The sequence below is a fragment of the Coregonus lavaretus genome (assembly GCF_964263955.1).
Source record: "Coregonus lavaretus genome assembly, chromosome: 3".
NCBI classification, from domain to species: Eukaryota; Metazoa; Chordata; class Actinopteri; order Salmoniformes; family Salmonidae; genus Coregonus; species Coregonus lavaretus.
In genome coordinates, this window is record NC_139990.1 from 50,664,026 (window position 1) to 50,690,536 (window position 26,511).

Sequence of the window (26,511 nt, forward strand, 5' to 3'; positions counted from 1 at the left end):
CGAACAATGCAATAATCAATAACAATGTATTACTATTAAAAAAACACACAAGAAATAAGAAATATGAAATACACAATAAAGTAAGTAAGTAAGCATACAATATACAGGGAATATTTTTAAAAGTCAGTTCCAATACCATATTTACAATGTGCAGGGATACTGGCGTGATGAAGGTAGATATGTATAAGGGTAAGGGGACTAGGCAACAGGATATAAGATAAACAGAGTACCAGCAGCTTGTATGTGAGTGGGTGTGCAGGTGTGTAGAATCAGTATAAATGTCTGTGCTTATTATGTGTGAGTGAACATATTATGGAGTGAGTGTTTCTGTGTGTGTTGGAGTGACAGTGTGTGTGAGTGTGTAGGGCCCTGTGAATGTACATAGAGACAATAAGGTCAATAAAGATACAAGGTTAACTCAGATAGTCCGTGAAGCAATTTGGTTAGCTATTTATCAATAATATTGCTTGGGGATAGAAGCTGTTCAAGAGCATGTCAGCGATTGTCATTGGGTCTACGCTCTTGTAGCCTGAATTAATACATTTTTTGTAAAAAGAAAGGTTGGGACACCTAAAAAGGGGCTGAGATACGGGACTGTCCGGAGATGACAACCTGCACTGGGCACAGATGTCAATTTTATTGAATAGTTTGGGGTATGGCCTTGTCTCAGAGGAATGCGCCTCTGAGCCAGATGCTGATGATGGGTTGGTTGCCCTATGCAAAACAAAAAAACAACAACATTTTTTTTTTTTTTACCATGAAACAGAGGTGGGGGTGTTCGTTTAATTTGTTCTGAGAACGAAAATTATAGGATTCAGTGAAAGTTTTAAGGACGTTTTTCAAAAACCTCCAAATAGCCTATAATTTACGTTCTCAGACGTTAATAAAACCTCCCACGAAAACTTCCAGGGAACCATAGTAAAATGTTCTCAGAACCTCCCTGCAACCTAAAAACGTATGTTCCCAGAACAGGCAAAATGTTTACTTCCGTTCTTTTTAAATAACATTCTTGGAACTTTCTTTGAACGTTACTAATCTTTTCTTGTGTTTTTTTATGGAACGTTTTCTTAATGTTCTAAGAACATGAGGAAACCTGCACGAAACCTTATGCTGAAGTACAGACAGAAGATCGTTGTTTCTTAATGTCCTCAGAACATTCTGAGAACATTACTTTAAATAGAACCATGAGGAAACCTCTGGGAAACGTAGTCCTGTGTAGCTCAGTTGGTATAGCATGGCGCTTGCAACGCCAGGGTTGTGAGTTTGATTCCCACGGGGGGCCAGTATGAAAAAATTAAAATGTATGCACTCACTAACTGTAAGTCGCTCTGGATAAGAGCGTCTGCTAAATGACTAAAATGTAAACGTTATAGTGAAGTACTGAAATTCCCACCTAAGAAACATATGGTTCTCAGAACGTTATGTGCTAGCTTGGTATCCTGCACCATTCCTAGAAGGTTGTGGGAAGGTTGTATGCAAAATAACCATAGGACAACCACACTCTCACCAAGCTCTAAGAAACATGTGGTTCTTAGAATGTTATGTGCTAGCTGGGTCATGTCTCATTCAAGCATCACGTCTGGAGGAAACCTGGCACCATCCCTACAGTGAAGCATGGTGGTGGCAGCATCATGCTGTGGGGATGTTTTTCAGCGGCAGGGAATGGGAGACTAGTCAGGATCAAGGCAAAGATGAACGGAGCAAAGTACAGAGAGACTCTTGATGAAAACCTGCTCTGGAGCGCTCAGGACCTCAGACTTGGGCGAAGGTTCACCTTCCAACAGGACAACGACCCTAAGCACACAGCCAAGACAACGCTGGAGTGGCTTTGGGACAAGTCTCTGAATGTCCTTGTGTGGCCCAGCCAGAGCCCGGACTTGAACTTGATCTAACATCTCTGGAGAGACCTGAAAATAGCTGTGCAGCAACGCTCCCCATCCAACCTGGCAGAGCTTGAGAGTATTTGCAGATAAGAATGGGAGAAACTCCCCAAATACAGGTGTGCTAAGCTTGTAGCGTCATACCCAAGAAGACTTGAGGCTGTAATTGCTGCCAAAGGTGTTTCAACAAAGTACTGAGTAAAGGGTCTGAATACTTATGTAAATGTGATATTACATTTTTTAATTTTTTAATAAATTAGCAAACATTTCTAAAAACCTGTTTTTGCTTTGTCATTATGGGGTATTGTGTGTGTATATTGATGAGGAAAAAACTATTTAATCAATTTTAGAATAAGGCTGTAACGTAACAAAATGTGGAAAAAGTCAAGGGGTCTGAATACTTTCTGAAGGCACTGTATGTCTATTTTTTTTCAATACTGTTTCATCAGTGTGACCACAAGCACCTTCACTGGTTCCTGTTAGTTTACTGGTTCATCCAGGGGTTGTATTTGGGACTTGATGGGTAGTAGAAGACACTTTACTTTTCCCTGGATTGAATTCAATTCCTACGGTGTGTTGTACCTCAACCTCATTTCCCCTTTGCCTCCCCATTCAATTTAACCTTTGGACACATCCTCCCACAGCTATGTGAACATTGGGTGACAAAATCCCACAAACAATGAGTCACTTCCATGCCTCACCATTGTGTGATTCCCTGAAGTATGTGTGAGATGGCACTGAATAAAGAGGAAGCTGAGAGAGACAGTTCCTCCAGTCCCACAGCAACCAGAAGGTCTTCCTCCAGCAGCAGGCAGCATTTTGATGACCTAGATCCAGGATTTCCTCAAAGTCCACTTTCAAGAAGGATATTAGCGATACTGACCTAAATGAGGGAAATAGGAACTGAGTGCTTCAATTAGACCCCACAGAGAGTGCTCTCTAGGACCAAGCATGGTGTGCTGCTCAGTGGTTGAGTATGAGGACTGACTTTCCTGACAGCATTCCGAAAAGGGAGTAATTGTAGTCAATTTCTTGATGTGTACAGGAATGACACCAACCTCTGACCGCCACCCTTAGCAATGAGGGAGTTGGCTGAGGGAGAGACAAAGAGAAAATCTCTTTGGTCATTAATGTAGCCTAATTATGCTACATACTTGTTCCAAAAACCTTGTATCAAAAACATTTAGTTATTGATTGTTTTATCACGTGTGCACCTAATGTGGACCCTAGACCCCGTCATTCTCCCTCTGTAAAACACTCCCTAATAAAATATCGCGTCACTTCCTTGCCAATCCCTTAGAAAAAGAAATATTAGAAAGGGGCGAACGACGCTGGGAAAGAGCGAGAAGAATCCAGAAGAGAAGATAACGAAGAAAAGACAGATGAAAAGAGGGATAGTGAGGCGGGAGGAAGCGAAACACGAGCGTAATCAAAGTAAGTTTTCCATAATTGTTCTGCTTTGGAAACACTCCACTCAGAAACTTGATCGGCGGAGCGCAAGTTTTGCCCTCTTTCCTCCCAATTGCACTCACTCAGTATGGCCTTCCATAGACTACTACTGCTGGGTAATGTATATATGGTACGTTTTAGAGTTCAATTCGTAGACATTCGCTATTTGTTGGAATGTTGGAGGGGGGGAAATGGGGTCCCCCGCTATGGATGGCAGTAAGTTTGACATAATATAGCCTGCCTCGCCGCATAAAAGCGATCAGTTTTTTGAGGAGTTGTTGATTTTGCTTTGATCAGGCATGTCACTTACAGGGACAAGGGGACGCACACAGGGACTAACTTTCAACCTCTTACTGTTTCATCCTCTGATGAAAGTTATTGGTAAACAAATGTAGGTTACTTCATTGTTTTTAATAGCTCAATAACACCGGTTTGAGCCCATTTTCTAAATAATTTTCAATTCAATGCAATAGTGAATCATGTCCCATTGTAATTGCTTTTAATATTGCCCTAGATAGTGGATAATGTTGATGATCGATTGCAACACCAATTTGATTGACTGTATCATCAAGTCAAAGGCTTTGCTATGGCTCATTTGTAGAGTATAGGGCATAGATGGACATATGTTTGTCTATGGCTTTAAAGTCTCCTGCCCCGAGGGAAGAAATCCAGGCAGAAGTATGTTCTTGCTTTGCATGAGTATGTTTCACTTGCAAGTCCCAGCATGGCCTTGGCATAAATATCAGTGCCAAACGACTTGTTGGTTTCTCACACTCTTGCCCAACAGTGATGTTTTCATGTAGGCCTGTCATGGCAGATCACTTTATAATTTATAAGACCATAGAAGTCTACCCAGTACAGTGACACTTCTCAAGGGAAATGGCCCCTCGGTGACAGTTTGGATCTGGGCCCCTCATATTCACTTTCTCTCAGTTATGGTCATGTTGACAGTCTAGAATGGACTTCCATTTACTGTAGGCTTATATACTGGCAAAATACCTTTGTGAAGGTATTTTACGTCTGTTATGCGTCATCTAAGTAGGTTTATTGAGTTGACATTTGTCTCATGCTGACTGAACTTGGCTCAGAGTCAGCATAAATGGATTACGTCAAAGTAGTTCGTTAGTTGTTTCATTTAGTCTGCCAGTGCGTTTTCTGATGCATAGAAGATCATGTTTCTGCTTGATGTGTTGTCTCATCCAACTGTTTTTCTTTTCTCCTCTGTCTCTGGCCTCTTTCTTTCTGTCACTCTTTCATTTTTTTCCCACCCTCTAATGCACTCACATTTTTCTCTCTTCTCTCTACACCTCTTTTTCTCTCCCTCTCTACCCCATCATCTCTCTCTCCTGCCTCCTCTCTCCATAATTCTTTCTCCCTCTCTCAGCTGTCATGCCACTCCACAAGTCTTCCCACAAGGCGCCTCGCCTGGACCCCACCATGATCTCAGCTCCGCTGGGGGACTTCCGCCACACCATGCACATCGGTAGGGGCGGAGATGCTTTCGGTGACACCTCCTTCCTGGCTACTGTCGGCCCCAGCCCTGACCCTGGGTCTCCGGGTGCCACGGCAACAAACGACTCAATGGCGCCTGTCGATTCCGAGACGCCACTTAACCACACTGATGATGTCACGGATGACTTCGGAAGCCCGCTGAACAGTGAGCTTCAGCATTCCGGGTCGGTGTCGTCTTTCACACTCGATATGGATTTCGACCTGGGCCCGTCCATCATGGGTGATGTGCTGGGGGTGATGGATGGACTGGGGCTGGACTCAGACTGGACTGGGACCCGCGCTAACGAGGAAGACGTCTTCAATCCAAGCAAAAGTCTTGTCGTTGAAGTGGAGAATTTCAAAATGGCGGAGGAGGAGCAGTCTGTCAGCATAAGGAATGAGCTGAATGAGAAGAAGCTTCTAGGGATGGAGGGAGATGGAAGGATAATAGACGGGGAGGGAGGGATCAAGGCCAAAGGCCTGAGGCCGAAGGTGAGATTCAGCGACAAACGAGAGGAGATCATTCGCCAAGCGTCGGAGGAGGAAGGTCAAGGGTTAGACGGTGAGGAGGAGTGTGTGATTCTCACCGAGGAAGATCGAGACAGAGGGAACAACGTCATCAGCATGCCAATCACGGGAATAGAGGTACAACACACCAATCACAAGGCGGATTCGCCTTCCAGTCCCGCCTCCTCACACAGCTCAGAGTATGAGGGTGTCAACCCATTGGACAGGAGGAGGGTTGACAACTGTCACTCAGAGACTGATTCAGAGGAGGAGGAGGAGGAAGAGGAAGGGGGAGACAATGGACGGGGCTACACATTCGAAGATGAGTTTGATGATGAAATCGGCCTATAGGAGCGCAACGCTGCGTCTTACGTCAACCAATCAGAGGATAAAATGGTTCCTCGTTGGTTGTCAACTATGTACAGTTTACTTCCTCTATGCATCATTCTGCAAATTATCATTCAAAAGGGAGGTTTAACCAAAGCTAAGTATTTCAGAACAACAACTGGATATTTGAAGAGTCTCTGTTGAAATGCTTTTGGGACCAAATTGCTCCTTTGGATCCTCAGTCATAGATGTGCAGTTAGTCAACAGTTACTGCAGGAATCCGTTTCATTGAATCAATCTTATAAGATCCAATTAATGGACAAAAAAGATTTAACCTTTGAAATAGCCACCTAGTATTCACATCATATTTGAAATGCTAAATTTTTTACAGACTCTTTACTTCAATTTATTATCTGTCTCAATTCTAAATACACAATGAATAGCCTAGTATTGTTTTAGGCCAAGCTGTTTTTCGGTGAATAAATAGCCTAGTTTGCAGCACTTTAATTCATTTCAAGAAACTGGAAGCTTTACTGTTGAATCAATGCTCAGTAAAAGATAATGACAGTTTGTTAAATGACAATGATTAAGGCAAATTGAAATGTTTTAGTTTTACCAGGTCAAAGGTGTTCTTTTTTCTAAAGAGGAAGCGCATATGATACAGAAAGACTTATGCCGAAGGTGCCTTAAAGGGAGTTGTTGTTCATATCCCTGTGCTTTAACTCACTATAGCCATGTCTTTCTTCTTTATGTTGTATTTTCATATCATGTATTGCTCAGAGCAAATTGCTTTGTTGACTGTTTTGCCTTGAGTCTTAAAATGCTCTTTAGAAACAAACTAAATGAACCAGCCTTTTCAGGACAAATACAGAATTCTTTGCCACCAGTTTCTCCACCTAATTCATGGAAAGTGTTTTTTTCTGAGCGTTTTATAGTTTTCTTGTTAAATGCCACTGGGTCGTTCCACGAAATGAGTCCTTTTTAGGTAGTGTAACTTGAAGAAAAAAAACCTATATATATATATTTCACCTCATTTTAATTTTCTGTAACAACGAGCACATGTTCATCTTAATAAAACACGTTTTCCCATCTCAAGAGGTTAAATAAAATAAATATTATAAGTGTCTATTGAGTGCCAAATAAAGTAACAGGGTTGATGATTTCATCTTAAATCAGCCATAAATCCCCTTGTGACAGGGAGAATGGAAGCTTGTTGCATTCAACAGGGAGGGGCAATTGAATGCAAGGTTCACAAAATGTTATTACATTGTTAAAACATTATTAGCCTGTAGCTATGGGTAGCGGGGTTGACGAGTTAATGCTTGACCCACTCAGTTTTCCACCACAAAACACCAGAAAACGTCCAAAAAGAGTAGAATCAGCTCACCTGCTTTTACACTATGATTTGGATATTAGATGTTCAATGTTTATTTTGAAAGAAAATATTTAAAAAGGAATAGTTTCATGATATTAAGACAAGAGTTCAGTTCACATAACAGGGTTGACCTTAAAATGAGGGACAGGTTGTTGTTTTATACCTTAAAATGAATCACTAATCACATGAAATAAATAATAATCTTCAGAAATGACTGTCAAATCAACAGAATAACTAAGGCTTTACAATGATGGTGAAAACCTGGAGACATTTTGTGGATAAGTGGGTTAAAATCTTCTGAGAAGTCAGTGCACAGAGGGACATGTCAATGCTGAATTTTATTCATCTAAAGAAAAATCTGATTTATTGAATTCTCCATGTGGTCTATATTAAAGGGCACTTCATTTAATATAACAGGCTTTTAAAATCCAATATTGGTGCACAATTTCTACTTAAAAAGGGATGCAAAAGCAACTCACTTCATGGAACAACCCTACTCTGTTTATGGAAACCTCATTTTAAGAATTTCCTCTTATTTAGAGCTTTAAAATCTATGGTGTTTTTATTAAATAAATCTAGTATCATTCCTATATTGAACTGTGAACATTTCTCAAGTCAGAGTTTTTCTGACCTAAATGACATCAAATGTAGGCCTATTTTAAATCTGATGCATTTAGCCTGTGTAGTCAAATTACAAAAGCTCTTACTATTGTTTTTAACAACCACTGACAATTTCTGAAATGGATGTGCTTCATCTCATGTTTTGAATTTCAGTTGCATAGCATGTATGCCCTTATATTTAATACTTATTTTGGACCAACATTGTACAAGTAATGCTGTAGGGAGGAGGGGAGGGGGTCTGGAAATATATGCCTCTGGACATGTTCTTTATCTCGTGATGGATCCTCTTGGATGTGCTGGTTACTTCAATAAACATATTTCCTTACAGTCTAATGTTTCAGCAAAGTGTTTCCTTGTGTCAGTGTACTCATTAACTTGTGTGGAAAGATGGCAGGAATATGAATGAGAGAATACACTCCTATGTATGTATTTGGACAGGGATGCCAACATTTAAAATGTCTATATTCTCCAGCATTTTGGATTTGAGATAAAATGTTTCATATGAGGTGACAGTACAGAATGTCACCTTTTGTTTTAGGGTATTTTCATACATAACTGATTTACCGTTTAGAAATGTTACCCATTTGAATATGTCAAGCATTTGGACAAATTTCGCTTGTAGTCTACCAAATTGGTCAAAAGTTTAATATTTGGTCCCAAATTCCTAGCACGCATTGACTACATCAAAATTGTGACTACAAACTTGTTGGATGCATTTGCAGTTTGTTTTGGTTGTGTTTTGCCCAATAGAAACTGAATGGTGAATGATGACTGGAGTAATTTTCTTTGTAAGTGAGTAGATACAATGTTTCTGAACACTTCTAAATCAATCCTGATAATGCCATGATTAAGAAAAATCCTTAATGAATAATGATTGAGAAAGTTAGAGCATTTTGTTGAGCATTCTTTTGGGGGTAAGATCTTTATCCCTCTAACTTTCTCACTCATCATTCACGATACATTTATGATTATCCATAATCATGGTAGCATCCTTATTCATGTAGGTGTTCACAAACACCCTTCTATTCTTACTTAAAATAAAAGTGACTCCAAAATGACACAATACACTACTCACCATTCACTTCCTATTGGACAAACATAATCCGAAACACAACCAAAACAAGCTGTAAATAGACCCCTTTCTGTGTATACAAACATTGCCACATGAGGGCGAGTTGGTGGCAGAACAAGGGGGAGTCTTATAGAACACCTGCAAAAAAGCCTCTATTTACATGTTGCTTATGAGTGCATTTCACACTACTTTTGGATTATAATTGGATTTTAAGGTTCATATGAATGTCCTACTTAATATAATGTTTGTGTCATCATCGCAAATCAACTGCTTTATACTTCAACCAGTAAAATTGTTCTTTTGGCTAGCTTTTGCTGCTGCCTACACTACCGGTCAAAAGGTTTAGAACACCTACTCATTCAAGGGTTTTTCTTTATTTTTACTATTTTCTACATTGTAGAATAATAGTGAAGACATCAAAACTATGAAATAACACATATGGAATCATGTAGTAACCAAAAAAGTGTTAAACAAATCAAAATATATTTGTTGTCCTTACAATGATCACGAGTATCGCATCATAGACTAGTCTTTTTTCTTCTTCTTAAAAAAAAAATACCCAAAGTGGATTTCTGTTTTCTCATTGAAAAGTATTATTGTTCTCTTGGCCTTTGTCAGAGCTTTTAAACTAAATACTAAACCATCTTTTGAATTCTGAATGTGTAGGCACCAGGGACTTGGGATGTGGCTACATTATTGATGCCATGTTAATCAGGCCTTTTAATTTGAACATATGGATTGTTTTCGTTTTGTAGGCTAGTCTACCTATTTAATTATTTAATTAATGGATCAAGCCTTAGCATTCATTCTGATCTCGTTCCCAATGATCAGTACTTTAGTTTATTATGGTGCTGTCCAGCAGTTCTGAATTTGCATGCACCCGACTGTCCACGTTTTATGTGCAATAGCCCTTTGATTTTAACATTTGAAACGTTTGTGTGTGTACTACCAGGCTGTTTGATTTAATTTATGTTACAACACTTTGGTTTCACTAATAAATATGTTGAAATGGAACCAGATTCTGTTTCTGTCTTCAGTCCTTTTTCGATAGGATAGATGGGCTGTATGGTCTAGTACGATATAGGTTGAATGTGATGGTCTTCCTATAACCAGCCTGAGTAGGCCTAGAACTCCATTCCTATTCTATTCAGAGTTTAGAGAAATTAATCAAATTGGAAAATAGCTATTATATGGCTGGTTAATGCCATATATGTTGGTTGATTTTGGAAAAATCAACCAGCTCTCAGCCCCGCCCCACATACTCAGCCAATCAGGAGCCGCTACTGAGTTGCAGCCATTGCATACTGCATACTTTTTAAGTGGTACTTGCAAAATAGTATGCGATGATGAGTACATACTATGCACTTTAAGTTTGTAGTACGCTAGTATGGGTATTCGGACACGACCACTGTGGACATATACAGTGGAGAGAACAAGTATTTGATACACTGCCGATTTTGCAGGTTTTCCTACTTACAAAGCATGTAGAGGTCTGTAATTTTTATCATAGGTACACTTCAACTGTGAGAGACGGAATCTAAAACAAAAATCCAGAAAATCACATTGTATGATTTTTAAGTAATTAATTTGCATTTTATTGTATGACATAAGTATTTGATACATCAGAAAAGCAGAACTTAATATTTGGTACAGAAACCTTTGTTTGCAATTACAGAGATCATACGTTTCCTGTAGGTCTTGACCAGGTTTGCACACACTGCAGCAGGGATTTTGGCCCACTCCTCCATACAGACGTTCTCCAGATCCTTCAGGTTTCGGGGCTGTCGCTGGGCAAAACAGACTTTCAGCTCCCTCCAAAGATTTTCTATTGGGTTCAGGTCTGGAGACTGGCTAGGCCACTCCAGGACCTTGAGATGCTTCTTACGGAGCCACTCCTTAGTTGCCCTGGCTGTGTGTTTCGGGTCGTTGTCATGCTGGAAGACCCAGCCACGACCCATCTTCAATGCTCTTGCTGAGGGAAGGAGGTTGTTGGCCAAGATCTCGCGATACATGGCCCCATCCATCCTCCCCTCAATACGGTGCAGTTGTCCTGTCCCCTTTGCAGAAAAGCATCCCCAAAGAATGATGTTTCCACCTCCATGCTTCACGGTTGGGATGGTGTTCTTGGGGTTGAACTCATAATTCTTATTCCTCCAAACACGGCGAGTGGAGTTTAGACCAAAAAGCTATATTTTTGTCTCATCAGACCACATGACCTTCTCCCATTCCTCCTCTGGATCATCCAGATGGTCATTGGCAAACTTCAGACAGGCCTGGACATGTGCTGGCTTGAGCAGGGGGACCTTGCGTGCGCTGCAGGATTTTTATCCATGACGGCGTAGTGTGTTACTAATGGTTTTCTTTGAGACTGTGGTCCCAGCTCTCTTCAGGTCATTGACCAGGTCCCGCCGTGTAGTTCTGGGCTGATCCCTCACCTTCCTCATGATCATTGATGCCCCACGAGGTGAGATCTTGCATGGAGCCCCAGACCAAGGGTGATTGACCGTCATCTTGAACTTCTTCCATTTTCTAATAATTGCGCCAACAGTTGTTGCCTTCTCACCAAGCTGCTTGCCTATTGTCCTGTAGCCCATCCTAGCCTTGTGCAGGTCTACAATTTTATCCCTGATGTCCTTACACAGCTCTCTGGTCATAGCCATTGTGGAGAGGTTGGAGTCTGTTTGATTGAGTGTGTGGACAGGTGTCTTTTATACAGGTAACGAGTTCAAACAGGTGCAGTTAATACAGGTAATGAGTGGAGAACAGGAGGGCTTCTTAAAGAAAAACTAACAGGTCTGTGAGAGCCGGAATTCTTACTGGTTGGTAGGTGATCAAATACTTATGTCATGCAATAAAATGCAAATGAATTACTTAAAAATCATACAATGTGATTTTCTGGATTTTTGTTTTAGATTCCGTCTCTCACAGTTGAAGTGTACCTATGGTAAAAAATTACAGACCTCTACATGCTTTGTAAGTAGGAAAACCTGCAAAATCGGCAGTGTATCAAATACTTGTTCTCCCCACTGTATATATGAAAATACCCTCAAATAAAAGGTGACATTCTGTACTAAACCCTTTGATTTCCAAGCCAAATTTAATTTTAGCATCACAGACATAGGGGAGTGTACATCAATGGAAATGAATAACTCATGATCTTGATCTCATTCCTTCACCATGTCAACCAACAGAACCTCAACAGGCATTTTGTTGGGTTGAAAAGAAAGTAAACGCCTAACAATAATTGAGTAATGTGTTTTATTTTGTACATGTTGGTACACCTGCAACATGTGAAGGCCAGAAGGAACAGTCATCTACATGATCTCTGTAAACTATTAGAGATGAGGTCAAGGATAGACGGGGAGAGGTGTAGTCAGTCAAACTGTAATATACATACACAGTACATGGTAAATGCCTGCCAACAGAGCGGTGAGGGGACTGATAACTGTAGTCAAAAACACAGGCACACACTTAGACCCTTTCTCACACACGCACACACAAGCATACACACCATAGACAACCATTGACACACACACACACACACACACACACACTATACAGAGATGGTCCTGAACACGTTGAAGCCTGACAGAGAAGTAGAGACCATCATCCCGGGTATCTGCGGGTGCCAGTGGATCTCCTTGACCTCTGTCTGACCCTGGTGCAGGAACAGCAGCTGGGGGGGGCAGGTCCTTCACCCCCTCCGACCTCTCTAAACCTCTAAGCTAAAAAAAGAGGGGTGTGAAAAAAAAGTGAGGACTAATCTGTTAATCTGTGTTTAAAATGCAGCCATTTTAAACACAAACAAACCAACTAACCCAGATGGTGAGATAATGATGCAAAGATGCCATTTACGGTGTTTGCATTGCTTCCATTCCTTTTTAGATGGTTGTTAGTCCCATGAAGGGTTTCATATTTTCCAGAAAATCTTCAAAAAATCCCTTTGAGAAAATTGCAACCATCCCGGTAATATCCCGGTATTCCTGTTCAAACCGGAAATGCTATTTAAAAGCATATAATACCAGGGGGGGAAATCTGACATGATTATACCACTAAATCAAGAAATATGGACAGGAATCTGATGGTTTCTTGTTGCATTAGTCACAATTTAAATCAACTCAAAGTTCTGTCAAAGTCATCACACAATTTGTTGATGTAGCCTAGTTGGAAATGTAGGCCTTTGAGATTATTAGCCTACAGCATATTGAAAATTACATTCGTTTTAGCTTACCTTTGAAAGATGTCAGGCTCTTTTCCCTCCCCTTGCACCTGGCTATCAGAGATTTTGGAAGGTTGTGGCTGTTTTTACTTTATAACCTGCTTATTGTGGTGACTGTCACAGGGAACATATCCGATTCTCCGCTGAACAGACAAGCAAATAGGCCTAGTAGTGGATATTCAGCACCATGGAGAACAGCACAGAGGTTGATCAAATCCCTACCAATCAGACTAGTCCAGCCCATGAACTCGCTTTTGTTACTGTGACATCATGGAACAACGTTGCAAATGTCTATTTCCTTGAGTGTGTTTGTGCACACAATGTACCTGCCATTTTGTTAACAGTGAGTAGCTGCAGTTTATATTGTGAGCCTTTGCCAGTGCCACACAGACAGTTCGGAGATTTTTGAATGTGAGATTGAGATTGCCTTCATTAACTGTGTCAAGAGGTTGCGTGTAGCCTACACGATAGTCAGCAATGCAATTTATAGAAGTCATGCATGTAAGTGAAGTTTTCTATTGAAGACTTTATGTTGAGTAGGTCTATAGACTAAATATGGTAGGCTGCTAATGTAACAGGTCAAAGAATTACAGATTTTTGCAACCGTTCATTTTCTATTTTTTATTTTATTTTGTGAGTTGATTTCACCAAAATATTGTATTGTTCAGCATTTCGTGTAGTTTACAGATATTGGGAGAGTTAGTTGTGTAAGTGCGCCCTCTAGAGTGTTGGTTTGGTTATATGCGGAGGGGTCTCATGCTTTTCTCAGTCTGCATTGTACTCGACTGAGAGAGGTATGTGTTCACTTCGGCGTGATATAAACTTGATATACCTGTTAAAACTAAAACGTTTCAGTGCACATAGTAATTTGTATGTATATTATATGATGAGTGTACGTACATTTAATCAAGCTGTGTCGTGAATTTAGCTGTTTTTGAGAGTTTGAGAAATTGCTAACTTAGCTAACCTCGTGTTTTGTTTAGCTGTAAGTTAGCAATCGTCATTCTATCCTCTTGTGTTGAAGCCCACGTTGTTCTTTTTATGTTAGGCGGATTCTGGTCGAGGGTAGAGTTTTGAACATTTTCTCTCCTTGATGTTGAACAGATTGAGAGAGTGGTACACAATAAAGTGCCTTCAAGTACGCCAGTGTCTTGTCTTCAGTGCACCGGAACACAACGCAGTAGTCGGCAACGAGCAGACCGCGCCGGCTACATTGGTGCCGTGACCCGGATATCTTCGCTTCAGATCATCGCCAGGGTGATCGCCGGTGGTTGCTGTGACGAGTAGGAACCTCTTCGGAACGTTGACAAGTATAAGGGCAAACATTAATGTGTAAATTGTAGCTCTTAATTGCTTACCTCAGCTACTTTATCATTTTACAATTTTTTTTCATATTCACATGTTCTGGTGATTCACATATCATTACCATAGTCTATTACAACTGTCTATTAAAAAAAAAAAAATGACTGATGGTAAGGATGCGCAGACACCATTTAGTGTTGGAGATGCTGCAGGGGTAAGCCTGGGGAGGGGCAGGTTTATGAGTAGGGTGGAGAGCACGCCGGTTAGGGGTGCTGGTATACTAGGCAGACCTGTACTCTCGTCCACACGCTTACGCACTGATGAATATTCCCCCGCACCACACATGCGTAGCTTAAGAGATGCTCCAGACATTGCAAGCAGCGTTAGTTCAGTGGGCCGTCCTGCATTTTCATACACTCACACCCAAACAGATGAACATTCTCCACGTCAGCCAGTGTCTAGTTCACATGTGAGTTCTGCAGACCTAGGGAGTCTCATCACACAGTTAGCTCATGAAATAGGAGAGAACATTGCTAGCCAATTACAGAGATCTGTTGGTAGTGCAGATAACCAAACCACTCCTACGCCTAGCCTGAACTTAGGATATGGACAGTCTGATTTGAACATGACAGGAGTAAAGTTAATCATGAAGACAGATGTCAAAGAGCCGCCGTACTTCAGGGGTGATGGAACAGACAAACACACAGTGCATGAGTGGGAAGAGATTATGAGCGTTTACCTGAATAGGAGGGGTGTACACCCGCAAGAGCACTCCCAGGAGATAATGTCAAGACCAGGGGCGGTGTGTTCAATAGGGCGATATGGGCGACGCACTGCCAAACGGGAAAAGGAAGGGATTTTTTTTCTAATCAATTATATCACGGCAACAGTAGTTATCAGTGTTCTAATCTGATCTGACTGCCACTAAATGTCCAATCAGGCTAAAGTCGTGCTTCAAATGGCACCCCCCCCTTTTGGGGCGATTTCAGTCAGGTTGAAAATCGCCCAGAAGTCTGTCATAGACTCCCATGTAAAATCTATTTTTTTCAAATTTCAGAGCTTTCAATACAATCTCTATGGGTTTCTGAGGGCTTGCACTTACGCGCTTTCGTCATACGTAACGTAACCATGAACGTAACTAAGAAAATAGCGGGTAGCAGCGTCTCTGTTGCGACCTGCAGTGTGGCGTTATCTTATGTTTTTAATTTGTACACTTAGTGGCGTTATTTTATGTTTTTAATTTGTACACTTAGTTTACAAACATTCTGCCAACCATGGATTTCCAGTGGTGGGTTTTGGACTGATCTTGTTGATCGTGTACATACCCGCTACGAACGGACTAAATAATGAAAACGCTGCTGGCAGCGGAATCCAATACAGCAGGGAGTTTTTACTACAATGCAACTCAAATACGAACGCGATGGATATCCCAATGGCCCATCTAATACCTGATTGTCTGCGAGTGGATTACAAACCCAAATGCAAACGTGGAAAACGCGGGGGAATCAGACAACGACTTTTAAAAAATTAAGAACAAACTTCCCTTACCCACCACCTTGCTGATTAATGCCCAGTCACTGAGGGGGAAAGCGGATGAGTTGTCAGCGAATCTGCGCTTCCAACACGAATATCGGGAGGCCTGTTTGCTGGCATTTACTGAGACTTGGCTGGATGACAGAGTCCCGGACAGAGAAGTGGAGCCGGCCGGCTTCACCCTGGTCAGAGCGGACCGCGATCTGACAGTCACAGGGAAAATCGATCCTGGTAAGAGAGCGACTCTGTACCCCCGACATTGAACTGCTTTCTGTGTCACTGCGACCTTACTATCTGCCCCGTGAGTTCCCCCAATTGTTTGTTACCGTTGTGTACATTCAACCAAAAGCTAATATAACAAAGGCATCAGAGATTATTTATAATCTGTCACAGAAACTGGAATCCATCTCCCCAGATCAGTCAATAAATGCTTCTGGTATTGACTTATATGCTGCCCCTGTCTTCATGTTGTTGCTGGACATATCTTTTTTTAAAATGTGTGTAGGTCACCTAAATCATCAGAAAAATTGCCCCCCCTGAGAATTTTTTCAGGAGCCGCCACTGGTCAAGACTAATGGGAAAGGCTAGAGACATTGTTAAAGTTACCCTGCGCAGTATGCCATCGCTGCAGCCAGCTGAGAACTCCAAGCTCGTCTTTGATATTCTGAAACAACATTTCAGTGAGTTAACCTACTCCTCTATGCCTTTAGCAGATTTCTATAACACACTTCCTCTGGCCGGAGAAAGTCCCATGGACTATTGGATACGCTTGAACAAGGCTGTGGATGTCGCAGATGAGTGTCTGAGAAGGCAGGGGCGAAACATTGAGGACCCCTCTCACGAAGTCACAATGATGCTGGTGAAACACTGTCCCGACCCCGCTCTTGCAAGTGTCCTAAAGTGCAAAACAGCTGAAAAGTGGACAGCAAATGAGATTCAGGAACACCTCGTTGAACATCAGAGAGAGGCTAGAACAATGTGTCAAGCCAAATCTTATCGGCCAAAGAACATTGGTGCACATGCTCAGGCATTAACCACAGAGACAGTCGCTGCTGAAAACCCAACAGACCTTACTGGTTACCCAAAGGCAATGGGGCTTCCATCCTCTCCTCAGACAGAGAGCATCTGCATGCAGTCTCTCATTGGCTTGCTGAACCGTGTGCTAGAGCAGACGGCACACACAACAGCAGTCGTGCCACCAAGCAGGGGGCCAGCAGCCATTGTTCAGAGTAGATGTAAAGTCTGTCAGTCTGCCGAACATTCAACTACTGCACACTGTAGACAGGCAAACCTCTGTATGGGCTGTTACAAGCCCGGCCACTGGAAGAGAGAATGCCAACAGCGCCGGCCAAGAATTAACGCTCAGCCACAGTTAGCGCACACACCACCTAACTCTGAGCAAGGTGGAGCCAGTTTAAACTAGATAGCTCACATACGGAAAGGGGATGTGTGAGCGTTGAAGATTCAACCCTTGAAGAAAGTGAAGAATTGAAGGAGATGTATGTCAATGTCTGTAAAGCAATGTCTGATAATTGCACGGTAATTGTTCAGAATATTCACAGAGTTGAGACGTTCAGTGAGTTATTTCACGCACCGGTGACAGTTAATGGCTGTGCTCAGTTGCAAGGGCTCCTCGATACAGGCTCAATGGCCTGCACGATAAGTGAAGAGGCAGAGCAGAGACTACTATCGGATAGCGTCTTGACCCCACATCAAGAACTCTCACAGCATATCATCCTTGTTGGCTGTGGAGGAGTACAAGTGCGCCCCAATTGCATGTATGACATGGAACTAAGTCTGTATGGGGTAAAGTGCATGGTCCCAGTTCTGGTGATCACTGGTCAGAAAGACGACATAATAGTAGGCACCAACATGTTGAAACGTGTACTGCATCAGCTGAAAAACGAGAACAGTTATTGGACACTTATCTCGAGCAACACAAAAGGGTCTCCAGATGGCGAACAGTTTCTAGAAATGATGACCAGTCTCACAAGATGGAGGGGTGAAGATGTCCCAGGAAAAGTAGGGACAGTGAAGTTAACTCAGGCGGTGACTCTCCTTCCCAAACAAGAGTACCTGCTGTGGGGAAGACTGCCAAGTAATATGCCCAAGTCACCTGGGAGTACAGTTATGGGGGAGCCTACAACCTCCAGGTGTGTGCCTCGGGGCATTATGGTGGGGAGAGTGGTAACACCGCTATGGGGAGATGGCTGGACTCCCATGAAAATCACTAATATCTCAGACAAACCACTCACACTGAAAAGGAACAGCAAGCTTGCGGACGTCTCTACTTGTGTTGCAGCTGAAGATCTCACACTGTTCCAGGGTTCCTGTCAGAGTGATGCTGGCTCTGTTAGAGTGACTCATGTGGAACAGGACGACAACGGTGACCTGAAAGACAGACTGCAGAAGTCTGGTCTAGGAAATGTCGACATTGATCATTGTGAAGCGAGCCCCTCCACCAAGCTCCAACTTGTGACATTGCTGGAGAAATATCAGGATATATTTTCAAAGCATCATCTTGACTGTGGAGAAGCCAAGGGCTTTGCCCATAGGATCCGCCTCACTGACGACCGTCCCTTCCGTCTTCCATATCGCAGAGTGCCGCCAGCCCACTATCAAAAGCTGCGCCAAGTTCTCACCGAGATGGAGGAACAGGAAATCATACGGAAATCAATGAGTGAATATGCTTCTCCACTCGTGATGGTTTGGAAGAAAAATGGCGACCTCCGGATATGCACAGACTTTCGATGGCTGAATGCAAGAACTATCAAGGATGCTCATCCTTTGCCCCATCAATCGGACTGCTTGGCTGCCCTTGGCGGTAATGCTGTCTTCAGCACCATGGACCTCACGTCTGGATTTTATAACTTGCCCATGCATGAGGAGGACAAAAAGTATACCGCCTTCACAACACCATTAGGCCTGCACGAGTATAACAGAATGCCACAGGGGCTTTGCAACAGTCCAGCGTCCTTCATGAGGATGATGCTGAGTATCTTTGGCGATCTTAACTTCAGCAGTCTCTTGTGCTACCTAGATGATCTCTTGATATTTGCCCCCAATGAACAGCAGGCCCTCAGCAGATTAGAGGTTGTTTTCCAGAGGCTACGGGAGCACAATCTAAAGTTGAGTCCAAAAAAATGCCATCTGTTGCGGAGATCTGTGAAGTTTCTCGGACACATCGTTGACAGTGACGGTGTTGCTGTTGACCCAGAGAAGGTCGAGGTCATCACCAAAATGTCAAAGAGGGACTTGATGGAAGATGATGGCTGCACTCCTTCAGTTCGCAGAGTGAAGTCGTTCCTGGGGATGGTATTTTATTACCAACACTACATACCAAATTGCTCCTCCATCGCAAAACCCCTGTTTGCTCTCACAGCTGGCCAGAAACGGAGAGGAAAGGCCGGGAAGTACAGTCAGAATGCGGGAGTCTACAGAAAGCTCAAACCTGCGGATTGGACCCTTGACTGCGATTCCGCTTTCGCCGGCCTTAAGGGGAAGCTCCTGAATTGTGTGGTCCTTAGCCATCCAGACTTTTCTAAGCCCTTGGTTCTGTCCATTGATGCGTCTCTTGATGGCCTTGGGGCAGTTCTGTCCCAGATACCAGAAGGAGAAACGAAGGCACGCCCGATCGCCTTTGCCAGCAAGACCCTCACTGGCTCACAAAAGAGGTATCCTGCTCACCGAATGGAGTTCTTGGCGCTCAAATGGAGTGTTTGTGAAAAATTCAGCCACTGGTTGAAAGGCCACACTTTTACAGTATGGACCGACAATAATCCTTTGACCTATATAATGACCAAACCAAAACTTGACGCTTGCGAACAGAGGTGGGTGGCAAAGCTTTCCCCCTACACCTTCAGTATCAAACACATTCCTGGGGTAAAGAACATTGTGGCAGATGCCCTGAGTAGAGATCCGTTTGCTAAATCAGTGAGCCAAAGGTTGATCAGTGAGCCCTATGGAAGTCTTTTGGCCGAGGCGGAGGGAACCAAAGAGGAGAAAGTCCAAGATCTCTTCCGGAGTAAGACCCAGTGTCTCCAGGCACATGATGCAGGGTGCTGTGTAACTATGGACCCCACTCAAGACAGGCTGGCCGGCAGTCAAGAACCCTCTCATGGGAAAGGGGAGCAGAGATAAGAGCAACACAGTTTCTCAATGCTCTTCCCCAGGCGGTGCCCTCAGAACAAGACACACTTCCAGCCCTCTCCATCGGCGAGCTGAGGCACAGCCAGGAAATAGATCCAGTTATCAGGGAAGTCCTGCCACTCATTCAGAGGGGTGAGCCACCACCTAGGCGAGGGAGGAGGAGGTTAGCTCTTACGACCCAGACACTGTGCAAGCAGTGGCATCATCTAAAAGTCCAGGACGGAGTCCTATATAGGGTAACCAAAGACCCATTAAGCAGAGAGAAGAGGTATCAGTTTGTGCTGCCTGCTAGCTTGAAGGCCAAAGCTCTCGCTGGTGTGCATGACTTCGCTGGGCATCAAGGGCAGGCTAGAACAGCACACCTCGCCCGACAGCGTTTCTTCTGGCCGCAAATGGGAAGAGACATCAAGGAATATGTGAAATGCTGCCAACGCTGTATCCTTGCAAAGACCCCTGAACCAGCTGCCCGAGCTCCCTTGGAGAGCATTCGCACTTCGGCACCCATGGAGCTGGTGTGCATTGATTTTTGGAGTGCTGAGGACTGTAAGCAAAGATCTGTCGATGTGTTAGTCATAACAGACCACTTTACAAAATTGGCTCATGCCTTTCCCTGCATAAACCAAACTGCAAAGCAAATAGCAAAGAAGTTATGGGATAACGTATTCTGCATCTACGGTTTCCCAGAGCGAATACATTCTGATCAAGGGGCCAATTTTGAAAGCAAACTCATAGCTGAACTCCTCAGCCTCACAGGGATTATGAAAACACACACAACAGCATACCATCCCATGGGAAATGGGCAAACCGAAAGGTTCAATAGGACACTTGGCAGTATGTTGCGTGCCCTACCCCTGACAGCTAAGCAACACTGGGTCCAACAGATACAGACTTTGACTTTTGCGTATAATGCCACCACTCATGAAAAAACTGGATATCCTCCATTCTATTTGATGTATGGTCGAGTCCCCAGACTCCCAGTAGACATGGTCTTCAAACAAGTCTTGAGGGATCCAGTCGTGGTGAATTATAAGACCTATGCAGAGAAACTGATGGCGAACCTCCATGTGGCTGCCGACATAGCTCAGCAGCATGCGAGGAAAGGACAGCAACATCAAGCTGATGGCTACAACAAGAGAGTTCGTGGAACCCACTTGAACGTTGGCGACCGAGTTTTGTTAGCTAATAAAGCAGAGAGAGGGAAGAGGAAGTTAGCGGATAAGTGGGAAGCCACTATGTATACCATCATAGACCGGAACCCTCAGACTCACGTTTACAAAGTCAGAGACTAAAGTGGGAAAACAAAAGTTGTTCATCGAAATTTGATGTTGGACGTGAGCTTCTTGCCCATGCCAGAACTAAGCGATGAAGAGATGAATGGAGCTGCCTCGGATGTGGCCAGTGAGTTTCAGCCTCCTTCTGTTGATGCTTTGAGTGGCCTAGCAGTAGATGCTTCTGAGGCCCGTAGATGTTTGTGGTTAAACGCATCCTCTGACTCTGAGTCTATTGGAGAAGCTGATGAGTCTGAGATTGAGAATGAGATGCCCCACTCTCTGTCCAGGAAGTCTGTTCAACTGACACCCACGAGAGCCCAGTCTAAAGAGGTCAGAGGCCAAGGGGAAAATGAATACTCACCTGTGAGAGACTTGTCGGATTCCAGTGACCCCCCTGATTTGCACATGATTGACACTGACTCTGTTGCCCCAATTGATGTTCCTGACTTAGATGAGACAGGGTCTTCGGACGTCAATTCACCTGTTACACTGATTGATAGTCAGATACCCTCCCAAGTACAAGGGTTTGAAAGTCAGGTTGTCAGAACACGTACTGGCAGGGTTGTCAAGGCAGTCGATCGCTTGATAGAGAACATGGTGCAAAAACCACTCACCAAGGGTTTTGTTACAGGAGTCAGAAGGTCACTGTCTTTCCGTTCTTTATTTTAGATACATTTTTGAGATTAAGATATTTTTCTTTATTACCAGTAGTATGACCTGGGTCATGAGATGTTCATATTGGAGGGAAAGTGTTCCAAGATTTCATATGGTGTATAAGGCATCATATTCACTAGAAGGGGCAGTAGCCTGATCAACTGCTGTTTTCTTTTAACTTACTTTGTAAGTAGCTTTATACGCTGTATATGGGAAATGGAGTCCCAGGGCTATCTTGGACCAAGTGGACAAGAGTTTTATTCTATATGTTTTTGGTTATTTTCCACCCTCGTCGTGCGAAGGATTTTGGTGAAATTAAAGAGGGGTGAATGTAACAGGTCAAAGAATTACAGATTTTTGCAACCGTTCATTTTCTATTTTTTATTTTATTTTGTGAGTTGATTTCACCAAAATATTGTATTGTTCAGCATTTCGTGTAGTTTACAGATATTGGGAGAGTTAGTTGTGTAAGTGCGCCCTCTAGAGTGTTGGTTTGGTTATATGCGGAGGGGTCTCATGCTTTTCTCAGTCTGCATTGTACTCGACTGAGAGAGGTATGTGTTCACTTCGGCGTGATATAAACTTGATATACCTGTTAAAACTAAAACGTTTCAGTGCACATAGTAACTTGTATGTATATTATATGATGAGTGTACGTACATTTAATCAAGCTGTGTCGTGAATTTAGCTGTTTTTGAGAGTTTGAGAAATTGCTAACTTAGCTAACCTCGTGTTTTGTTTAGCTGTAAGTTAGCAATCGTCATTCTATCCTCTTGTGTTGAAGCCCACGTTGTTCTTTTTATGTTAGGCGGATTCTGGTCGAGGGTAGAGTTTTGAACATTTTCTCTCCTTGATGTTGAACAGGTATGTATTCCCTATATCAGGTTAAAAATATGTGTTCATTTAAAATGTTTTCATGTATTGATTAGTGTTTAATGGCACTGAAAAGCTCAAATGTGAAGGATTACATGTTGCTTCGTGCATATTACTGTATGTATTACCTATTTGAAAGATGGTTTATGTCATGTTGCACAGTATTAATGTAAAGGCTAAAAGCTCAGAGTTTTTGGCAGAGATAACATGCAATATGACACATACATAAGATATACACCAGATGCGATGTTTATTTTCCAATTATGTTGTATTTTATTCCTTGGATTTTTGAATGTGATTATATGCAGTCTGCATTGTACTCGACTGAGAGAGGCGGATTCTGGTCGAGGGTAGAGTTTTGAACATTTTCTCTCCTTGATGTTGAACAGATTGAGAGAGTGGTACACAATAAAGTGCCTTCAAGTACGCCAGTGTCTTGTCTTCAGTGAACCGGAACACAACGCAGTAGTCGGCAACGAGCAGACCGCGCCGGCTACACTAGCATTGTGATGACTGGTCTAATGTATGTTATGGAATGAAGCCAGAGTTGGTATGTCCGGTTCATGCATGGAGCTATTCTCATGTGCATATTTGGCATTAGTGTTGCGTAAAAAAATTATATTACGCCATTGGTCCACGGGACCCCTCAATATTTTTCTCGGGAAATGGGAAGGAGCTTGGTCGGGAAGTCCTGGGATACTGGTCACCGGTATTACACCCTAGTCTCATGCTGCAGCAGCTATGATGACAAACTTCTCCAACAAGTATTGAGACTTTACTCACTAACCAAGCATCAACTGCGGCTTCCTTTATCAAAATAAGTTATGACAGGTTTTTCCTATGTTAACTGGCTAACTTGGAATGCTTTGTGAAATACTCCCCCACAGTGCTTGCTGATGGGTATTGGGCAAGGCAATGATAACATGTCCAGGGTCCAGTTTCCCGATAGCGATGGAACTTAGGCTTATGATGCATTGTTCCTACAACGGCCGAAGATGTAACATGCTTTTCCCAAAACAGCATGCAGAGAGAATGTTTGGTAAGTGTGTTGTTGAGGCATGTGTCGAAACTGATCGGACCGAAAGAAAAGCAGCGATGCGCAAAGATCAGCTTTCTCCATTTAAATCTTACCTTTACATTAGAATTATTCCACAATACCGATGAAGGATCAGCTTCTAGATCACCTTTAACTGCCAACATTGAGGCTGCTTATACTACTACTTAGGCTATAAGCATTAGGTACTAACAAGTATCATTCCGTTCCTAATTAACATGAAATTGATTTCAATATGATTTAAATATATAGGCATGTAGCCTATACTTTATTCATCTTAATGCCGTCATCTTGGTTTTCAGTTTAAGCATATTTTTATCCTCAGTTTGTAAAAATTGTGAAGACTTTGGCAACTTTGTATTTGTAGTCAACTTCGTTCGGAATTTATTGGCGGTCGCAGAGAGACAGATGGCCTAAACATCTTGATTCTGTGTTCAGCAGAGAACTTTGTGTATGAAGTGAAGTCAATGGGCAAAAAAGCCTCTAATGACACACTTAGCTGTTCAAGTGGTCTAAGACGGTCAAATCAAATTCTATTGGTCGCGTACACATATTTTGCAGATTTTAATCGCAGGTGCAGCAAAATCCTTATGTTTCTTGCGCCAACAGTGCAGTAATACATAACAATACAAAACACTCAAATCCCAAAAAGGGTTAGGCCTAGTAACAATGACTAAGTTCAGGGCAGGGTACTGGGCAGAGGCCGGCTAGTGGTGACTATTTAACAGTCTGATGGCCTAGAGATAGAAGCTATTTTTCAGTCTCTCGGTCCCAGCTTTAATGCACCTGTATGCTAAATAAAAAGCGTTTTCAAGTGCAACTTTAGCAACAATGGTTTTAGGAAACATCTCTGAGATTTAATGATGCTCCTACGAAGGTTCTAACGATGAACTTAGCCTTACGTTTATTTGGGGAAACTGGCCCTGGTTCGTGCCATAGGATCAGCTGACCCTCCCTAAATCCCAACCTTAGACTAATGTCGAGGGGCAACTTAACCCTACTGCAGTTCTTACTTGGAACTGCCTCAAGTCCCAAACTTGACAGGAGGAATGGTTCAGTCCTGTTCTAACTGATGACGTTGACGTCTGAGGAGTGTGCCTCATTGGCTCAGAGCATGGCGTTGTACTGATCCACAGAGCAGGACGCAAAAAACCTGGGGGGAGGGTGAAAAAGAGGTAGGAGGGAGAAAAGAGGGAGGAGGGAGAAAAATATGACAGAAAGTTGCCATTTTAGCTGTAATTCTGCAACTGACCTCATTTCATGTCTGCTTCTACTGACATAAAAAACGTATAGAGTTTCTTTGAGTCTATTGATTTGTCACTCAGCCTAACATCCCACTGCTTCTCCCATCATACCGTGGCGTCTGTGGGTGACCACTGCAGGTCCTCCACAGACTTGGTGTGAGAACTGAAAGGCCATTGGTCGATCTGCCAGGAAGTCCCTCCCTCCCGTGGTTCCCACACGTGGATGTTCTTTTTGCAGTTGCCTCTGACCAGCCAACCTTTTAGACAAAACATTAATTTGGGATTGAAGCCAACAGAGTAGAAGTCCCCTAATGCATAAAACAGTATCTACACAACGTTGAAGGTGAGCCTTTCAAACCACAGTATACTACTGCCTCACATCACACACAGTCCAATCAAGGTGCATGTACAGAAGAACAAACTGAGGGTGCAAGAGACATTCAGCTACTCTCCGACAAAACTCACTCACTCGGACTCTGTTGATCCCTCCGTAGTGAGGCATCATGGCCAGCTCCATCTGTGGCTTCTTATCTTCATCATCCTCCTCTTCATCCCTCTCCTTCTCTTTCTCCGTAGTACCGTGGAGGTTGTGCATGCGTATGACAAGCAGTCTTAGAGGAAGGAGGAGAAAGGGTATGGTAGGATAAGTCAACGAGGCCTGGGCAATGAAGGACTACCAATTGTGGGGTGTGCAAAAGGTATGTTCAATGTGAGTATTTGGGGATCCCTTTACACCAGCCTCACAATAGGTAGGCAGTCTGAGGGTATGCTGAGTGTCATTGTTATGGATCCGTGGGTGTGACAGCTACCTGTTGCTGAGGGCAGCGTCGGCCTGTGTGCCTGCACAGAGCAGCATAGAGAGGGGATACTGCTCCCTGCCGTCTCCCTTCGCATCTCTCAACACGTCGAAGCTCAGGCAAGGAGCACCTGGGGGGGTAGATGTTGACAAAGCAAAACAATCAGCAAGGACTGCCCATCTATCAATCTTTGGTGAATTACAAACTAATGCTATAATGTTAGATAACAAGCTACCCAATGCATTTGAAATAACAGTTCATGACATTGTCAGTTTAAAACATTTACATTAATTTGTTTGATGGGCAATAAAATAACCCGATGAGCTAGTTAGCTTGCAAGCTACCCTGGCTAACAGTTGGCCCAACCGGATTTAAATATTTAACTTCTTCTTCTTCTTCTTCGATGAGGTTAAACGGCAGTTGGCATTCAATAAATGTTGCATTACCGCCACCTACTAGACTGGAGTATAACTCCCTTATACTTTGCTTGAAAAAATAACACTACACTCACTAAAATAAAAAAAATTAAAAAAATAAAAATTCATTTAAAAAAAGAATACAATAAAAAAACACCCTACTCCACTATTTCAGTATATTTAGTCCCTACTTCAGGCCAACAGCCTGAAAGGATGGGACATCACCACATAACACACCCCTGTAACTCTTCTGACGTCAAGTCTTGCACACCCAAAT

At 42.8% G+C, this 26,511-nt stretch overlaps 2 protein-coding genes across 2 annotated transcripts in view; one reads left to right on the forward strand and one right to left on the reverse strand.

Annotated features, from left to right (window-relative positions):
* The first annotated feature begins 3,156 nt into the window (after positions 1–3,156).
* On the forward strand, positions 3,157–7,983 carry LOC311126927 (uncharacterized protein). Its single transcript, XM_084158634.1, has 2 exons — positions 3,157–3,314; positions 4,714–7,983. Exons 1-2 carry the CDS (start codon positions 3,263–3,265, stop codon positions 5,676–5,678), a joined length of 1,017 nt encoding a protein of 338 aa, XP_084014760.1. The 5' UTR covers positions 3,157–3,262; the 3' UTR covers positions 5,679–7,983.
* A 16,369-nt stretch (positions 7,984–24,352) lies between these two features.
* LOC311107826 (uncharacterized protein) overlaps positions 24,353–26,511 on the reverse strand; it is a gene marked incomplete at its 5' end in the record, with an annotated part of 7,647 nt that continues 5,488 nt past the window's right edge. Inside the window, 4 exons of the mRNA XM_084150390.1 lie at positions 24,353–24,930; positions 25,133–25,278; positions 25,491–25,632; positions 25,831–25,948. Coding sequence (XP_084006516.1) covers positions 24,885–24,930; positions 25,133–25,278; positions 25,491–25,632; positions 25,831–25,948 — 452 coding nt within the window. The 3' untranslated portion in view covers positions 24,353–24,884. The remainder of the gene's footprint in view (positions 24,931–25,132; positions 25,279–25,490; positions 25,633–25,830; positions 25,949–26,511) is intronic.

What these genes read in the sequence shown, in the direction of transcription:
- LOC311126927 (XM_084158634.1), top strand. Translation starts at nt 3,263, where the DNA reads ATGAAAAGAGGGATAGTGAGGCGGGAGGAAGCGAAACACGAGCGTAAT. An exon ending in GAAACACGAGCGTAATCAAA is followed by an intron (nt 3,315 to 4,713) that starts GTAAGTTTTCCA and finishes TCCCTCTCTCAG; the next exon opens with CTGTCATGCCACTCCACAAG.